The sequence below is a fragment of the Carassius auratus genome, chromosome 20, assembly GCF_003368295.1.
Source record: "Carassius auratus strain Wakin chromosome 20, ASM336829v1, whole genome shotgun sequence".
NCBI classification, from domain to species: domain Eukaryota; kingdom Metazoa; phylum Chordata; class Actinopteri; order Cypriniformes; family Cyprinidae; genus Carassius; species Carassius auratus.
This window is the reverse complement of record NC_039262.1, coordinates 17,258,846-17,278,663: the sequence shown is the minus strand read 5'-3', so window position 1 is coordinate 17,278,663 and position 19,818 is coordinate 17,258,846. Positions and strand designations below refer to the sequence as shown.

The 19,818-nt window shown below is 36.1% G+C and overlaps 1 protein-coding gene and 1 pseudogene across 1 annotated transcript; both read right to left on the bottom strand.

Moving 5' to 3' along the window:
- Positions 1 to 303: 303 nt before the first annotated feature.
- LOC113121070 (meprin A subunit beta-like) lies at positions 304 to 11,598 on the bottom strand (annotated as a pseudogene).
- A 3,801-nt stretch (positions 11,599 to 15,399) lies between these two features.
- On the bottom strand, positions 15,400 to 17,810 carry LOC113121068 (RING finger protein 166). Its single transcript, XM_026291297.1, has 4 exons — positions 17,585 to 17,810; positions 16,442 to 16,550; positions 15,983 to 16,090; positions 15,400 to 15,887 (listed from the first exon to the last, which is right to left on the bottom strand). Exons 1-4 carry the CDS (start codon positions 17,593 to 17,595, stop codon positions 15,819 to 15,821), a joined length of 297 nt encoding a protein of 98 aa, XP_026147082.1. The 5' UTR covers positions 17,596 to 17,810; the 3' UTR covers positions 15,400 to 15,818.
- Between the last annotated feature and the right edge of the window lie 2,008 nt (positions 17,811 to 19,818).

Genomic DNA, 19,818 nt, shown 5'->3' with positions numbered 1-19,818 from the left:
TTATAATAAAGCACTTTGTAACAGACTACAACATACCACTAATAAACTGTGGGAGCATTAACGGTTTCTACTTGTTTTGACGCTTTTACATATATTCATTTTGCAGGCACATTTATCCAAAGCAACTTACAAATGAGGAAAATAAGAAGAAAATAATCTTAAGGAGACAATTTTTTTTTTTTTTTTTTTTTTAATGAAAGGTATGATACAATAGCTCCAGCTCATTAATGAAGACACAATCTGGCAAATTCTGGAAAGATTTTTTCACTCTCTCTCTCTCTCTCTCTCTCTCTCTCTCTCTCTCTCTCTCTCTCTCTCTCTCTCTCTCTCCATTAGGGCTTCTTGATGTATGCTGCATCTCATGGGGATCTTTTAGTCCATGGTCCCAGGACTCTGGGGTTCTGCAAAAGAAAATGCAGTTTATTGGGAGCAGTGTTGAGAAGGTTAATTTGGAAATTTAATAGTTTACAGATTACAAGTTACCCTACTTAAAATGTTATAAATAAAATGTAACAAGTAGTGTATCTATTTCAATTGCCTTATTAATTACTGATTACATTAGATTTTTTAAATTACTTTTATAAATTTCTAATCATTTTCAAACATTTAAAGCAGGCAGGGTTAATCTTTCAGTAGTACTCAACACTGATTAATGTCAGACTTTCGATATCTTTCTTCACTTGAATTAAGATACTAATTAATTCATTTTAAAGCACAGCCACCACAAAATCAGACTTTAGCACCTCGATTTACTTTGATATCATTCTGAGGTTAAATACGGTTTTAAAATTAAAAAAAGAAACCATTAAATAGCTATGATACTGTTTTTGAAATCAAATCTTTGCATATCTGTAGCAGGAAACACTGACATCTAATGATTCCTGAAATAAATGAAATAAATCATTTGTCCTAGTCTGTGTCCTAAACTCCTAAAACACTGGTGTCTCATATTTTAAAGAAGTCAATCATATGTATATGTGTGAAATATTCAGTTAACTCCTTTGTAATTGTTAACATTTTCATAGGTAACTTATTTAATCACACATTTTGATTACAGTTACATTTATTTAGTAAATTAATTACATAATTCCGTTACATGTAACTAGTTACTCCCCAGCACTATATAGAAGTTATCTATTTACATTTAATAATGAATAATGGTAGCCCTAGAATCATCAAGTATGGGAGGAGAAGACTGGTATTTGGATACATACAACCATCTGTCTCTTTGGATCCTCCTCTGCCTCACGGTCATCAATCTCTAATCGCAGGTCTCTGATTTTTGGTCTCTTTGTCTTCAAAAGTCCAGTCACATCTATTGATGAAGTTGAAATTTAAAGCTCTTTTCATATTTCATAAGAATTTCACTGGTATTGAATAAGAACTGCACACCTTCAAGGGAGAGGAGGAAGATGGCATCATCTCCTTTAATGAAGCTTCGACTCTTCAGACGATCGTGTGTGATGTAGTTGCTCATTTTGTAACCTGGGCCCCGGTAGAATTTTTTACCATTTGTGCCAGTGACTAGACTGCCTACTTTTCGTGGGTTGTCCCAGAAATACTTACCTTTACCCATGTCTGTACAAAAAGAGAAGATACTATTTATAAAACACATTTGTAAACTGTGCTGGCTAGATCAGTCACAATGAACAAAGCAGTTTATTGAAAGATCCAAGGCAAAATCTTTTCATCCAATTCTTTCCTTCATAATAATTACTATATTAATATAGCTATTTTATTTTATCTTGGTTATTATAAATAAGAACATAGCCTATGCAAAAAAAACAAAAAAACAAACAAAAAACAATCAATAAATATAAGAAAGAAACAAATAATGCATTTGGCTACCTTTTGTGTTTACATGTAAACAAAAGCATTCAAATAAGAAAAACAAATAATTGAATGTAAAAATTCCCTTTAGTGGGTTAATAACAAATAAATTGATTAGGCCTATTAAAACTACAAAAGCAGTTCAGTCAAGAGCAGTGAGTGATTCCCTCTTTTAATTTATTGTTAGACTAACAGTTATAAGGAAGACGGCCTATATTAAGACCTACTGTAACGCACGGATCTAATGTAATTTTACACATCAGATGTTTTTCCAAAGCCGTTCCATAAATGTTAAGGAACTTAAAGCTGCAGTAGGTAACTTTTGTAAAAAATATATTTTTGTACATATTTGTTAAACCTGTCATTATGTCCTGACAGTAGAATATGAGACAGATAATCTGTGAAAAAATCAAGCTCCTCTGGCTCCTCCCAGTGGTCCTATTGCCATTTGCAGAAATTCATCCACTCCCGGTAAGAAACAACCAATCAGAGCTGCGGTCCGTAACTTTGTTTGTGTTCAAAATGTAGAAAAATTTATATAATAAGCGAGTACACCATGAATCCATTTTCCAAACCGTGTTTTTAGCTTGTCCTGAATCACAAGGGTACATCTATAATAAGTGTTTATATTCAGACTATTTTAGATTGCTCCGGGGGCACCGTGGCGGAGTAACCCAGTACCTTTGTGATTCTTCATAGACACAAATAGAGAGAAGTAGTTCCGGCTATGATGTTCTTCCGCAAGACGCAAGTAGTTCTTTTTATTAACCGCTAGAGCGTCAAAAGTTACCTACTGCAGCTTTAAGACATAACAGATTATGTTTGCATGAACACTTAAATGCTGTATTCAGACAATCTCTGCTGGACTTCTGTGTATATTTATCTGGATTGCGCACTGCCAAAACACCTTTTATGTGGGCACTGCGGATTACAGTCATTGCAAGAAGCGAGTGGAGAAAAGGTCCCCTAATAAGGAAAATGTTACATGCTAAATTACTATTTGGAGCATTGGGATTGCTAGACAATGGCTTAATAAACAAATTTTTGTGAAAGCCCCAAATCTGACTAAGGTCCAATATTTTCTCTTTTTTTCTTTTTTGCGTCTTAGCTCAAAATGAACCTGTGCAATTTCTGACTCATCTTGCCAGTACAGGTCGCATTTTATTTACTTGTATCTCTAAATAATCTGTAACCAAGTATCTGTACTTAGCATATCAGCATTAATGGCACATAAAAATTACTAATATCTATAACTTTGTATCTTACAATCCGTTAAGGGCTTCTTTGGATCTGTAGTGATCATCCTAATGTTGTTCATGCGATGTTGGATGTCTGGATTCTGGTCCATCAGCTCAATAGATGCCTGACGCCACGGACATGGCCATTGAAGTTTGCCATCATAGAGTCCAGAGGTCAAGTGGAAGTAGATTGCTGTTTTATTTGGACTATCCTTCAAGCCATTAATGTACAAACCAATCTGAAATGAGTAACCATCTGGGGATATGAAGCGGGGGCTGTAGGTTCCGGAACCAGCAGGGGTTTTAGCAAGAAGCCTTTTCAAATCACGAATGCGCCAAATGTGTTGAGGACACTTGGTCTCTGAGAGGTTGATGTCGTCCAGAGACAGACCACCCTTTGATGGTTTTTTTTCCTTTAACCCCTTCAAACACTACTCTGAATTTATCAGAGACATCTAGTGTAACATGATATAGTTTCCAGAAGCGTCCACGTCCACCTAGGTTGTACAAGTATAAGTTACCCATAGGCTAAAATTATTGATCTATTGGTGTTTTAAACATAAAAAGTATTACCACTGATCTTTTGAATGAGTCTCAGGGCTCCTTTGGGGTTTTTAACTGTGTATTCACGCACCCAGATGTTTAGCTGGTCATCAATGCCCCCGCTGTTGTAGTGATAGAACTGCAGGCATTGGGAGCGTCTTTTGGGTTGAAAGAGTCGACTTTCCAGGAAAGCCTTGTCACCCTTGGTTCCTGTAGCTGTGCTGAAATGCATGAAGAACCCAACCCCTGTGGAAGTATAAACTATTAGATATTAGATCATTAAACCAGTATTCTCACTTTCTCTTTGGACCTTATAATGGAGTTTAAAAATCATTTTGTCATATTGGAATCCTTGACAAGAAATGTCTTGAGAAGGTCAAAGAATATTTCCTTATGGTATCAGTAAAATGTGTTTATCATGAAGACCAACGTGCCACCATCAAGAAAAAAGGTACCAGTGCAGGTTTATGGACTATGGATTATTCAATTTTACATAAAGTGTTGTTCATATAACAAAAATTAAACGAATAGTCTTCCATGTGACACCATCCCAGTCTTTGGCATTTTGTGATAAGACCTGAAATAATCATATAATAATGTATGTTTTAAACACTTTGTGTTAAATTACCTTGGCAAACAAATAGAAATAATGGTAAATTCTGTGATTTCTGAAGGAGTTGTAACATAAATGACTCGAACCGGACAAATTAAAGAGTCTATCAGGGCTGTGTTTGAAACACGGATCCGAATTCCTCAGGAAGTCATAAAACATTCTGTGCCACAAGTCCCAAGCAAGATGAGCAACCAACTTGTTAACACAACAGCTTTCAACATTAACACCACTAGAACAATTATTTACAATTTCAATTCGAAGAAGAGAAATTTGGTGTCAAATGTGTTGTTCGTAATGGAAATGCAACGCTGGACATCACATGTAAACCCATGAGATCGAGTTAAACACTTCCATTGACTTCCCCCCACCTAGCAGAAACAGACTGAAATTCCTAAGGGGGAAGGGCTTTGAACCTCTGGTCTCCACAGAAGTTTTTGTCAAGACAATGGCAAAGAAACTGTCTTTTGTACATATATATGGACCAGAATTAACTCAAAAAGACTTATAAATGAATCAGTCCATCGCTTCACTCCATATTAATTTATGTGTAACCCACACATTCGACTATCATGTTATAATCACTTATTGTGTATCTCTTTTGATAACTATGGGATAGCTTTAGGATACATAGTCATGTCTAGTATCGATATAATCGAATCTGCTTGCTTGAATTAGTCCAGACAATCATTTATTTATCAAATCTATCATAACCTGGTTATAGGAATCATGTCCAAAATTAGACCCTGCAAGAGTGGGAAAATTCGGACCACATGCTTGGTAAGATAAACATATGATTTATGACACCCCCGAGCCAAGACAATATCTGATTGGTCAAGACAACATTTGAGGTGTGGCCAATAGGCCAGTTTAAATACTTAGGACACCATAAAATCTTGCTTTTAGTTGTTAGCTTTGCTTCTGCTACTAGTCATGCCTGGTCTTAGCTTTTAGCTTGTAGCTTTGCTACCTACCTTTAGCTTTTAGCCATGCTATTTGTTATCACTGTTCTTTAAGCGTGGTTCCAGTGTGATTCTTAGAAACACCACCTTGTCTCGTCAAATTTTATTTCTTTCCTTTTTCGTTTGAGAGTTTCGTGTTCTGAGTTAAGTTTTGTAACGTCGAGCCTACGACGCCTGACCTCGGGTGCCCGTTTCAACCAGCAACACAAGTCCATCTTCAGCCAACGCCCAACAACCACGGGCTTCCCAAGACGTCACTTCAACAACTACTGAACTTCCAGCCAATCAGCGACAACTTTTTCACAGGAGACGCAAGTAACCTCCAGACTGTGAACTTTACAGGTGTATCTAATATAATTTTAACCTCATTGAGGAACTCAATGCGAGCGCTAATTACGTGATTGATGGTTGTTCATGTCTATGCAATTTAACATATTGCTGTAAACTTGGGCTTCCATGTTTCCATTCTCTTAAACTCATCTTTCCCTAACTTTCGATCTTCCTGCAACTTGTGTGAATGTGTGCATGCCTGCGTTTATGTGTTAGATTAGTTTATATGTCTTAGATTTATCTAATAAAGCCTTATTCATATTGAAAAGAGAAGTATCTTGTGTTTTGTGCTTACAAGTTAATGTCTTAAACTGCCGATCTTTTTACTGTGCTAATTGATAGTGTTTCACTAGAGTTTGGATATTAATATCCAGCACAGATTTGATGTTAAACGGCTCGTTCAGTGAATCGCAGGGCGTCTCAGTGATCAGCCGTGAAACAGTGATTCTGTTCAAATTCCCTTTAAAATCTTAAATGATTCCCTTTGAGCTAAATTGACCTGTTTCCGTTACAGAGTTTATAATGTAGCTGCTGAGAGAGTGACCAAAGCGCCAACATCAAAAAAGAGGTATCAGTGCAGGTTTATAGACTATTAATTATTAAATTTTACATAGTATGTTGATATAACAAAAATTAAACAAAATGAAAAAAATAGTCTCCCGTGTGACACCATCCCATTTAAGACAGTATTTGGTATAACTAGGTATTTTGTGATAAGACCTGAAATAATCATACAGTAATGTATGTTTTAAACAATTTGTGTTAAATTACCTTGGCAAACAAATACAAATAAAGGTCTAAAAATTTTGTGATTTCCAAAGAAGTTTCTAATATACCTGCTGAGAGAGTGACTGTAAGTTGGACATTTATCTTTTTTTTAGATATCTCTATATAATTTGATTCCTCTTGTTAAGTCATGGAAATGCAATAGAATTTTTTTTTTCTTTTACAGTTGGCGTAAATAATAGTTGTCATGTTGAAAAAGTTCAAATTTCCACACAAATCTCCTGCTTGATGTGACTCACAGTGACAAGAGTCTGGATTTTTGATGCATCACAACCAAAGATATTTGTTTTTATATGGATTTGGACAAAGAGGTTTCACAATGGGCGAGGCTACTGAGCATGATGTTGCCTAAATAAAAAAAAAATGGTCAAATTCTCTTAACTCACTTGCATGAAGTTTTATTGCTAGTGATCCTGTGGCTCAAATTTTCAATATAAATCAATGCAAAACTCATTTGGCTTGAATCCTGCTTTTGTGGTAAGGGGTGTTCATACCTTTACATTGACCCAGGTTGGTGTAGTCCGTCTGTGGACCGCCCTCTACCATTTGTACACGAGCCCATTTGGCATTACCACCATTACCCTGGATCATACCACAGATATTCGGCTCCTCAAACTGGCAAGAGTCCAGAAAAGTTGAGGCTGTAGCTGGAAGAATTATGAAAAAATTTTAGGTGAGTGAGAGAAGCAAAGTATTAGTTGAGCAAGTAGTCTTTATCGTCAAACTAATGTCAATGTATTTATTAAAAAAATAACAATCAAAGAATAGTTCACAGAAAGTGCTTAATCATAAACTTACTACAGTTGTATAGCCGGTTCAGCTTGAGCAGGTCACTGTCACTAAACTCCATGCGTTGACCAATCACATCCAAGAATTCTGGTATTTTGGTAACGATGGTTGGTTCACCGTCTTTGCTGAAGTCTGTCTTACTGTAGTGCATGACTGAACCATAATCATAGGGCACACCGAGAGAGCTTGACACCTTTTCATTACGTAAATTAAAGTTTTTTTTACGAGCTAAGTAAGAAACAAACCGTGAAACAGTTAATGAACAAATATTTTGTATTTAATATTAGTATATTTATAGATTTTGGTAGTTTGGCATGACAGAATGATCTTTTTATTGATGTGTGTATTTAATAATATTCAATAGTTACCCTCTTCAATCTGGTCCCACATGATGGTGACATAGTCGTCTCTGTCAGATCTGGATTGCTCGTGCCAGAAACCCAGCGCATGCAGAAACTCATGCTCCACTTTTCCTAAACTGTCACACTTTTCACCAATTGACAACTCTTGTTTCCCCTTCCGTTGATTCCCCACCTTTGAGTAACATCTGATTGAACATAAAAACATCACCTTTTCATCAATTTCATTTTTTTTTTTTTACAGCCAGTACAAAAAAAGTCTAAATGTTTTAAAATGGCCTGAAATGGTCTAACATGTTAATTTGCCTAAAAATATAATTTAATACATTTAAGTGATTAAACTGTCACAATTTTCAAACTACACATCCTCAGCATTGTTATAGTCACTGCTTTGCTTTAGTTAAAGTTTCAAATAGAAACTAAATGGGAAATCTTTTATATTTAGACTGTGGCTGTCAAAAGCGGTCAAATTTGTTTTTACTGAGATCAACAGCTCAGACCCAAGCTGTGATATGAACAAAATACTGCTGGCTATTTAAAAAAGAGGTGGGGCTTCTCGCTATGTCTTCCTGTTTCAGCTAAAACTATGTCAACTCATAGAATAATATGTACCATACAGAAAATGTCGTGCGAAAATGGTGGGTTAAGCAGCTATATTTTTTCAAAGCTTGTGACAGTCATTCGAAAAACTTAGCTTGAAGTGAGTAATTCCTACTGTTTTACATCAAGATGTCTTCACAGAAACAGATTAAACCTGCCAGACTAAGACTAGACTCCAAAGGCAAAGATTCCTCACCTAATGTTGAAAAGAAAGATGAAGAAAAAGTAATGGTGCAAAATAAAAGAGGACGCAGAGATGGGTAATGAAACCATTTTGGAGATGATATTAAATCTGGAAAGTAGGATGTATGAGATCCTGGTGGATTTATGTGAAAAATCCAAACAAAGCAGCTCCGTGATTGTAAACCTAACGAAGGTGATTCAGTTCAACATGGAAGAGGTGAACGAGTGTAACAAAAACAACAACAACAAAATATTTAAGGAGATACAAAATGATCATCTTCCCAAGAATTGTGATCTGAAGAAGAGGGTTAGAGAAAATGAAAGATATAGAAGGAGGTAGTGCCTCAGTATCAAAGGCATAGAATAGAAAAAAGATGAAGCTATTAGATCACTTGTCAGTCCATAGCAATGTTAGATTAGATGGTGGATTTATTTTCTTTTTTTCTTTTTTCTTTTTGATTTCTATAAAGCATCCATTTTATTTTGAGTCATTTTGTTTTTGGAGTAAGAAAATCATTTAAATGTTATATAATGGTATCAATCAGCACGATAATCTCAAAATATTCCACAACTAAAAGAGGAATTCAGTAGCTATACCTGACTGTAAAAAAGAAAAAAAAATATTTCGTAGGTTTTTGTCTAAGAAATAAAAGTGACACATTTACATAAATGTGTGTAGTGTTTTGAAGTTTTCTTACCCTTTGCCTTTAAATATGAAAATGTAGTTTGGCTCTCCATCCCAGGGTTTAAAGTCAATACAGGTCTTGAGTCTGTATTGCTCAAATGCTCTCAGTATCACACCTTTAGCATTGACTTCTATAAAAAATAATAATAATACAATTTTAAAAAAGGCAGAAGAGGGAGGTGTCACGATCATAGACTTTCTGTTCCTTTTGTGTTTCCTTGCTTTTGTCATGTTCCATTCCTTGTTTTGTTAATTGATTAATCCCCACCTGTTTCCATTCCTCTGATTACTCAACAGCTCTGACCCAAGCTGTAATATAAACAAAACACTACTGGCTATTTTACAAAGAGGTGGGGCTTCTCGCCATCTGGGTGTGATGATTCGCCGCGGTACTTCTAGTCTCCAGCTCCTCCTTGGCGTGAGGATTCCCTGTCTCTGCCTCCAGCCTCTGAGCCCTGGACTCCACCTCGGTCCTTCGACCCAGTGGCTCCGCCTTGGCACCTAGCTCCTTCGTCTCCACCGTGGACCGTCATCCCACAAGCTCCACCGGGCTCCCTCGTCCCTCCGGCTCCGGCTTGGTAGTCATGGACCATCCGCCGCCTCGGGACTCCACTCCTCCCTCACTCCATCCCTCCGGCTCTGTCAGGCTCCTCCTTCCCTCCAGCTCCACCTCCATCCTCAGTCGCTCCGACTCTGCAGTGGGCTTCTGGAGCCCTGCCTCGGTTGCTGGTGCCTTTAGCGCTGCCTTGGACCAACATACCCTTCGTGTCACCCTGGCTCTCCATCTGCTTGGCTCCAACCTGGGCTCCTCATCCACCGGCGCAGTCTCCGTCAGTTGGCCCCCTGGTGTTGTCGGCTCCTCCTCCACCATGGCTCCTCCCACCGTTGACTCCACCGTGGGTTATCATCCTGGCTGATCTCTGGATGATCATCTGGCTTCTCTTGCATCGGGCTCCTCCATCCACTCCACCCTGGTTCCATGCTCCATGCTCCCTCTTTGCCTGCCCCACGCCTGCCTTCTGAATCCCTACCCTCCCACTGCTGGACTGTCTCTTTCAGTGCGAGGACACAACATTCTGGGAGGGGGTGGACTGTCACGATCATAGACTTTCTGTTCCTTTTGTGTTTCCCTACTTTGGTCATGTTCCGTTCCTTGTTTTGTTAATTTATTAATCCCGACCTGTTTCCATTCCCCTGATTACTTTCCTTGTGTTTAAAAACCCTGTCTGTTTAGTTCCTTGTTGGATGTGCCCTTATTCTCCCATGAGCTTTAAAAGAACTCTTTTGATATATCTTCCTCATGCACCTTATTCTACACACCAGCACACGTATTACAGGAGGACAGTGAGTAATTTGGAGCAAATATTACATTAGAATTATATTATCATATACAGGTCAAAGCATAAATTTAACAGATCCGATTCAGTTATTATTATATTCACAGACCGAGGCTGCTGTCTAGGACATATGGCACAGTGGTCGGCCAGCGATACTTTTCATCCAGAATAGTGTTTCTGTCTTCTCCCTGTTAAATATATACCAAACAAGGATTTATTTTATTTAAATAAAAATGTATTTTGATGTTTAGTGTATCTTACTGTGTATCTTTACACATTAGTTAGACTTCCTGAGGTTAATGTTGACATTTTCTGAAGGTTAAGAGTGTCCTAAAAAAATATTTCATTATTTTTCAGGCCCGTAGATTAAGGCCCTACTTTGTATCCTGTTCGTGGAAAGTAGCATGAGAATTTGTTCAAAGAAAACACTGACCTCACTTATCAGAATGTCTCCTTCCACCAGGTCAAGTCCTGCCGCTGTTGAATGAGACAGCAGTTAATGCAAAACTGTTATAGAAATTATGCTACAGATTTAAGATATTAATGTTTCCACAAACCTTCATTTATTTCAAATATATCCAGGTCTTTTCCATTATCCACATCAATCACTTTATTGCCTACAAAAAAAACAGAACAGTCTATATAAATGTAAAAAAAAAATATTGAATATATTGTTGTATAGACTGTTATGACTCACCTGTGAGTGAAGATGTTGGCTTTTAAAGAAAACATTTGTGAGATAAGTGTCAGAGGTGCACATTTACAACAACAAGCTATTACAGCTTTGATATTTTATGAAATAACCACAAACTATCATAAAACTCATTCAGTCTTGAACAAGGTCATTGTATTTTAATATAACAAAACCTGTGTAAGTTTTGCTTTAACACAATATTAATTAACACATAATCGCAAAATAGTTTCTCTGACATCTGAATTCTATACTCACCAAACACAGGGCTGTGGCACATCCGCACAGAATCAGTAATGTATGGAGAGACGCCATGAGAACTTCACTCTGAGACGCTCTCTTCAGAACATCAGTGCATTGTGTATTAACCAATTTATAGAACAAAACAGCCTAGTCTGCAGTGATATGAGTTTATGATTTATTACACTAATGGTTAACTTGATATTATTAGACATGGTAAAAGTAATTATTGATAATGATTTGGCTAAGAGTTAAATTTGGTTTAATGCAACAGTTCACCTTAAATTAAAATTTACTGAAGATTTACTCACCTTTGTTATGGAAAAATGTTTTAAACTCTTGTGAGCCAATAACAGAGACTATTATAGTATAAGAAAAAAACAGGGTTTATTCTTGCAAGAAAGTCTGCACGGTGTGTGACAAAGAGGAACTCTTAGACTCAGTATTTATATCCAAATCAAACCAGGATGTTTCTATCTCATCCAATCATAATGCATACTCATATGTCTCCATTTAGGGTATCTATTTTCCCTCAGACTAGGGTTGATTAAGTATTTAATTTATCTTCCTTGAAGTTTGGGTGTAGGGTGTTTGAAAAAGAAAACATCATTTCTCGTTTTTCACTTGTCTCGCACCATTTCGCATGTGATGAACATGAGCATAAAAAAATTTGATCCTGGACCACAAAACCAGTCATAAGGGTCCAATTATTGTTATTTATTTATTTTTGAGATTTTTACATTAGAAGCTTTATATAGTTTGTTAGGAAAGCACAACAACAAAGTATTGAGAAAATCACCTTTAAAGTTGTCCAGATGAAGTCCTGAGTAATACATATTTCCAATCAAAAATTAAGTATTGATATATTTACGGTAGGAAATTTTCAACATATCTTCATGGAACATGGTCTTTACATAATATCCCAATGATTTTTGGCTTTATAAAATATTTATAATTTTGACCCATACAATGTATTGTTGGCTATTGCTACAAACATACCCGTGCTACGTATGACTGGTTTTGTGGTCCAGGATCACAAATAAGTATCAGAATGCTTTTACCTAAACCATTATATTATTTACCTTCTTTGATCAAATAAACAGTTAATGCCTCAAGATGAGAACTAAAGAGCAAATAAAATAAACATACACAAACTAAAATTTACATAACAAACCAACTTTTGATTATTCTTTAATCATTCCATATATTCAACCATCAAGACCATCAACATTTACATTTATTCATTTAGCAGACGCTTTTATCCAAAGCGACTTACAGATGAGGACAGTGGAAGCAATCAAAAACATCAAAAAGAGCAATGATATATAAGTGCTATAACAAGTCTCAGTTAGGTTAACACAGTACACGTAGCATAGGATTTTAAATAATATAATAAATAAAAAGAAAACAGATATATTACAAAAAGAATAGTGCAAGCTAGTGTTAGAGGTCTTTACACATACACACACACACACATATACAATTGCATAATTAATGAAAAGAATATAGAATACAAAATGATTAGAAAGGTAGTTAGATTTTTTTTTAAGAATAGAATTAGAATAGTGATTGTTAAAGTTAGAGGGTTAAATTAAAGATGGAAGAGATGTGTTTTAAGCCGATTCTTGAAGATGGCTAAGGACTCAGCTGTCCGGATTGAGTTGAGGAGGTCATTCCACCAGGAGGGAACATTTAATTTAAAAGTCCATAAAAGTGACTTTGTGCTTCTTTGGGATGGCACAATCAAGCGACGTCCAGAAAGCAAGCTTATAAAGGGCACATAAGTCTGAAGTAACAAATTTAGGTAAACGGGGGCAGAGCCAGTGGTAGTTTTGTAGGCAAACATCAATGCCTTGAATTTTATGCGAGCAGCTATTGGAAGCCAGTGCAAATTGATAAACAGAGGTTTGACATGTATTCTAGTTAATATACCAGGATTCAAAACATGCCATCATTAAGTAAAAGGGAAATGCATATACATCTCTACACTAACAAACTGAGGGGAGCTTTTCCATATATCATTCTTACACAATGGTTTCTTTGTCATTATCTAATGAACTTGAACTAGTACTAAATCTTGGGGGTTTAGTCACCCATGGTAGAATAGAGACTAAATCATCATCATTTTTGGGCACCTGTGTTTACATCATCATTTGGTGATGTATTAAAAAAAAAAAAAAAAAAAAAGCTCAATTTTTGCAAAAGGTCTACACATCTGAAAAATAATCAGGAAATAAATTCATTTGGCAGTAATCTGCAAGCCTCTGTTAATGCCACTAGTTTAGCTGCTTGGGCTGAATAGACTGCAATGACCCCGACAAAATCACATCATGTTCCGTAGTTACAGTATAGCCAACCTTGTTTTGCCTGTCTCAGGGTCTCTAGAGGCTGACCCCTAAACAAAAAGCATCATATCAGCATTGTCAATAGGGGTCTCTCTGAGGTCTGGCCATTGATTCCAAACAGCTTCAAGCACAGTTACACAGTAAAGTTATACCTTCTTCCTCTCTGTTGTTAACAGAGTGTTAAGATTTAACACAGAGTACTGGTTCACTGTCACATTTGTTTTTTTTTTTTTTAAGAAATACAGTGTGGTTTCTTAGCCAGCGATCAGTACACAGATGAAGTTTCCTGTTTCAGCAGAATTATTGAGACAGCGTGTGTAACCAGCAGTGTTGCATCAGTGTAACCAAAAGTTTCTTGGGAAGCCATTGTGAGTTTTTCTCCAGTTGTACTGGCTGTAAGCATTTTGGCAACCTGGCAGCCACAGGATTTTTTGCATAATTTGGGATGAATGTGCAACAATTTGAACACATTCCCGGGAATGACAATAGTTGTTTTTTGTAGCTGGTTTTGGAATTTTGTGAATGGCCTCAACGCAACAATTTGAACACATTCCCAGGAATGACAATAGTTGTTTTTTGTAGCTAGTTTTGAAATTTTTTGAATGGCCTCAACCTGTTTTGCAGACAGTGACTTCCTCGCTCCTAATGACATTCACCGAAAAAAAATACTTGCTGTTGTGCAAACTGTAACTTTGTCAAGCTTGCTTTATGACCTTCAGTAGCCAAATGCTGCAGCAGTTAAACAGTGTCACACCGCTCCTTTGTTGGTCTGCATACTATGAAGTGGTGCAGGTGTCAGGAGAAATGGTTCTAGACTCCTTCTCAGTGCCTCGTAATGTATTGTTGGTGATTCCCAGTAACCTTGACATAATCTTGTAAAAGTGTTACCTTTCCCAATAAAATTGAATGCAAACCAAAATTGACTGGGTGTACTGGCATACTGATCTGTCATTTGCCAGATCGACCATAGAAAAACATTTGGCATCTGATGGCATTTGAGACATTATTAGCACATTTAGTGCATGCGTCTAAACTGCAGTGTTAGTAGCTTGTCTTGCACAAAACTCCACTCAGTTGGCTGACCTTTGTCTCTTATTCTATTGACAAGACACATAGGGTTCATACTGGAGAGTCATTGCATGGCACAATAATGCCCAATTCTCATGTAATCAGTTGCTTCCTTTTTTTTTTTTTTTTGAGTGTTGTGGTTTACATAAATAAATTCAGATTTTGCCGCTATCACCACTGGTCCATCTCCTCTCAAACTCACATCATACTTTTGTTATGCCACTGTGATCTTATGAGAATTTGTATGTATTTCACGTAAAATGTGGTTCTACAAAACACACATTTACTTACGTTTTCACCGGCACTAAAACGTCCAATAAATGTAAATAATTTATGTATGAACAACTTTACAGACTTACTAATGAATTCTTATTAGTATTGAAATTGCAACATTATTATATTCAGTTGTCAAATCAATGGCATTATGTTTTCAATTGCGTTATTAAATGAAGCATACTCAATTACTGTATACGAAATGATAACATTTAATTCTGTGTGATTTTTGCAACCAACTCGTTGAGAAAAATACATCATGTAAAACAAGACTTTAAACCTTTACAGTGAATAACGTTTCTGAAGTCTTACCCGTTACTTATCATTTAATATGTACTTTGTTTGATATATTTACTCTGACAAGCTGCGATTGATAATAAAACCCACCAATTGATAATACACCTAAAAGGCAATTTTTGGTATATATATATGCAACATAAATAGATATAAAGAGCCTAATGCAACTTGACCCATTCATTCAAACATTTTCCCTAAAGTAAATCCAACAAACAATATCACAAACATAAGTGTACAGTACATAAATATTTTATCTGAAAAAAAGTGCAAGAAGAGATAAATTGTACAAAAAAGGTTTTGGCAGATAAACCATTACTTGTCATTTTAAAGGCATGATTAATAGGCCTGCCTGAGATGCATGATATAGCATACAGTATGAAAATGCATTACTCTTATAATGTCTCATAATTAGATAATCAAGCATTTTCTGTTGCCATAAAAGTATTTCAACATATCCACAAATTACATTTTACATAACATTGGTAAACTACCTTAATATCACATCCTCGATACACCATTTCTTTGACTGATTTCTCAATTGTTTTCTTCCTTGTGGTTCAGAATCTTCTTCTCAAGCATTTTTTAAGGTGTTGTTCAGAATAACCCCCCACAGCCCCCGAGAACTGTGTAGTCATCTTTCTGAAAATGAGGTCTAATAATTGTCTCTGTATGATGCTAGAATTGCACACTGAATGTTCATCTCATCAGTCTGGTTGAGATTCTGTGGTTCATAGAAATAAAGGATTGCAGTTAAACATTGACGTGTGTGAATACATGTATTGGGTTCTTTGATTTGTATAGGTGTTGATGACTTACAGTTATATCGTCCAGGTAGTAGCAGTGACGCAGGTTGAGGTGGCCAATGAAGTTGCAGCTGTAGTACTGTGGATCACCGTTGGGTGTCTGCACACACACTGCACACACCTAGAGGGCGCCAGAGAGCGCACAAAAAATCTTGAAGGTTTTTTTCTGTTTCTTGTAGTAGACAGCAGTCAGTAATCATTTAAAACTGAACTGTGTAATGCAAATAATAGATAGATAGATTGTTTTGTAATCAGGTTTCAAAATGATCAATCTGTTTTAAAAAATTCAGTTTGGTGACGCCAAGATTAAGAATTTCACACTTCAGGTTTAAATATGAACCTGAAGCTGAAACTGAAAGGAACTACTTAATGTTTCAAACGATTGTGCTGTAAGTTTAATTCAACACATGATTAATTATTAGAATAGCTCCACATGATGTACAGTATAGGCTACACATGAATGGTGACTGACCACATGTTTGCTGTCACTGGCATGATGTTCATTGCAGTGATCACGTAGATCGAGTTCATCCAGTCCATCCTCCTGGCAGTACAGACACACAAAAGTTCTCACAGTTAAACTGAAAAAAATGAAAAATAAAACATGTCAAATACTGTATTTTTCATTCTTTAGCAAAATGCGTATATCTGCTAAAAAATAAAATAATAATAATAATTTTCAGAATCATTTTAGGTTCCCCAAATATTCTGAAGAACCCCTTTTTTAACTATAAAGTACATTTTGTGCAATTAAATTTGAAAGGTTCTGTATGAAGCATAGATGCCAGTAAAGTACTTTTATTTTTAATTGTGATCATATTGATTATCTTTTTTAAAAGCTATGCCAAAATAAATAAATACTATTTAGAAATAGTTTGGGATATTCTTTATATTTTGGATTGTGTAAATGGTGCATTATGTATTGGGAATGTGCACTATATTTTGGACAAAAGCTTGTGAACAAGAAAAATCAGATGAAAGCGTTGTAAGCACCGTTTGCGCAAGATATGTAGCAAAATAATGTAATTTTCATTTTCACTTTGTGCACAGTAAGGGGTTTTTCAAGCTGTTGTCCAGGTACAGTCATCTAGAACAGGGGTTTTCAGGGGAATACAATGGGGGTAATAAGGGATCTTTGTACATTTTAGAGAAAAACAAATCAATAAATAATTTTAAAAAAAGTTAATTAAATAAATATACTGAAATAAATATTAGAATATTAAAATAAATTAGTTATTATAAAATAAATTAAAATATATTCAATTATAAAACATTTAAATAATAAAAATAATTAAAGTAAACAACTACGAAAGTATTTGGATTGGATATGTTACAGTATATATAATTGCTATATACAAAAGTAATATACAGCTGATATTTTAGCTGCCTTTTAAATTTTAGGATGGGAGTCATAAGAATGATCCTATATGGGGGTCTGTGGCATCTAAAATATTTAAAACCCCAGTCACTGTGTGCCTTATGATTAGGATTTGTTGAATTGTGAATAACCAGATGTCCTCACCCCTGAGGTTGTGGACTCATCTCCATTAGGGTGATCTCCGTTTGCCATGGACTGTGAGTGAAACCATATAATTCTCCTCTTGATGGGACTTACCATTCATCCATTGCAGTTTGCACATTATCCTGGGACAGGGCAGGGTTTAGCGGCAGTGGAACTGTGGCAGGTGGCGGGAGGACTTGGATTAGACCAATCGAGGCAGGAGTAATGGGTGCAGGTTGTGTGTATGTTTGCGCCAACAGCTCTCCTTGAATGAAATGTTTGAAAATCCAGGATTGGGCAGGATTGGGTGCAAGTGGCTCCTCTTATCAGGAAGCTGAAACAAAAAATATTCATAAGCATCCAATCCTTGATGACCTCCACTCACAGAAACTGATATTTATTACTCACTTAAGCAGGGTTTTTACTTACAAGGAATGGATTATTTGCATAATCACGGTTGTCTACTAAGCTTCTGCAGTGTGGACAATGAGCCCTGTATCGAAAAGACTGATTGAGGCATCGCTGTAAAATTCTGAAAGTACAAAGAGAGGAAAAGAGTACTTGTAAGAGAGCATAAAATAATCAACAACTTCAAACATGGAGATAAAACAATGGCTGGCAAGGCTGGTAATCTTTGTCAACCAATCATGTGATGGAATTTCCCTTAAGAAATACTTTAGCTTTTTGCTGCCAGTAAATGCTCAGGTTATTTATGAGAAATGATATGCACTTGTGAATAAGGAGAGACTGCAAATGTATAAAAAAGTAAATCAAATAAATGTCACACATAAAAGCTGTTTCCAACTACAAAAGCACTTTATGAAGAAAATTTGATTTATTGAATGAGTTTGATTTACAATCACTAATCAAATATTTTGCATACGGTATACACACTGCAAAATTTTTCGTTGTAAATTTACAATAAATAATTGGATAAATTTTGCATGACTTTCACAGTAAGGATTACAGCAATATACTGTGAAATATAGTCACAGCAATTTACTGTAATTTTATATCTGTGATATTACAATGCATTGTTGTAAAAGCACAACTGTATACTGTAACTTCACAGCTTCAGTGACACAGCATTACTGTGATATTACAGTACATTACTGGGGAATTACAATCTTTTGCTGTACATCATTACAACAAGGCCCTGTACTTTTACAGTGTGTAGTGTGAAAATAATGTACAATTTGACAATACTTTACTGTGAATTTACAATGTATACTGTGGAAGTCATGCTAAAATTGTCCAATAACTTACTGTAAAAGTAATGCAGATGAAGCTTCCATTTACTGTGAATTTACAATCATTGTACAATTAACCCCCTCCCCCCAACAAACAACTCAAGGTAAAGTCAACGTTAGCCCAATGGCATATTTATTAAGAAAAAAATATTTTTCAATTGTACAGCAGATGCCAAGTACTTCAAGAGTCACACGCAACAGCATTGTAGTGCAAAGTTGTCTGGAAAAATTACAAAAAGAACAAGGCTACTCAAAACTGAGCCTGACAACTACCGCTGCAAAAAACAAAAAAACAAAAAAAAAACTATGGTGCCCACTCAAAGTCAATAAGTTTCCTCAAAAGGGTGCTCACATGAGGGTTCATAGTTGTCCGCTTCTTGGTCTTTGAGCCTCTTTCAGGATTGATGCCCAGGAAGCACCTGTTAATAAACAAAGATAGTTTCAGTTTTAAATAGACTTACAGTATGTATGCAGACAGCATTTATCAAGGTGTGCTTTTTGCTGTGCTTATTCCCCACATAATACCCTAATAGATTTATAATTAAAAACTTGTTAGATCTTACTCTCGCCATAATTTTTTTTTTTTTTTTTTTTTTGCCATTTTTAGCCAAGGTGCCTCAGGGTAGGTTAGCATTAGGCAAAGTGGTTGATTTTTTACTATGAGAGGTAGCAAAACTAAATAAATAGCTGTGATTGGACCGGCAGGTTTTTGTCAGCATAACATGTGTAGAAACCCAGATTGATCTGCAGAGCGAAATTGAATGAGTTTGCGAGATCAGGATGGTCTCACCAGGCTAGCCTCATGTAGCTCGTTTGTCAGCATTTTTGCCCTCAAGACAATCATTGAGTTGGAAGCCTGTACTATAATGTGAATTACAAGATTAAACGTGATCTTTATAAAATACCTTTGAATGAACTCCAGCGTCGAAGATCCAGCGGTAGGATACTCAAGGTTGAATACGTAATAGCTGCTGAAAAAAGTGCTACTCCATGTAAAAATAAAGGGTGTGGGCCCATCACGACATGTCCCTTGATGGATATAAGCCATCCAGAGGGCTTCATCATGTCACCTGAAATGAACAGATACAACATTATGTG

Coding starts and splice junctions, on each gene's coding strand:
- LOC113121068 (XM_026291297.1), bottom strand. Junction 16,091..16,441: donor CCAGTGACAGCAAACATGTG/GTCAGTCACCAT, acceptor GGCGCCCTCTAG/GTGTGTGCAGTGTGTGTGCA. Junction 15,888..15,982: donor ACTACCTGGACGATATAACT/GTAAGTCATCAA, acceptor TATGAACCACAG/AATCTCAACCAGACTGATGA.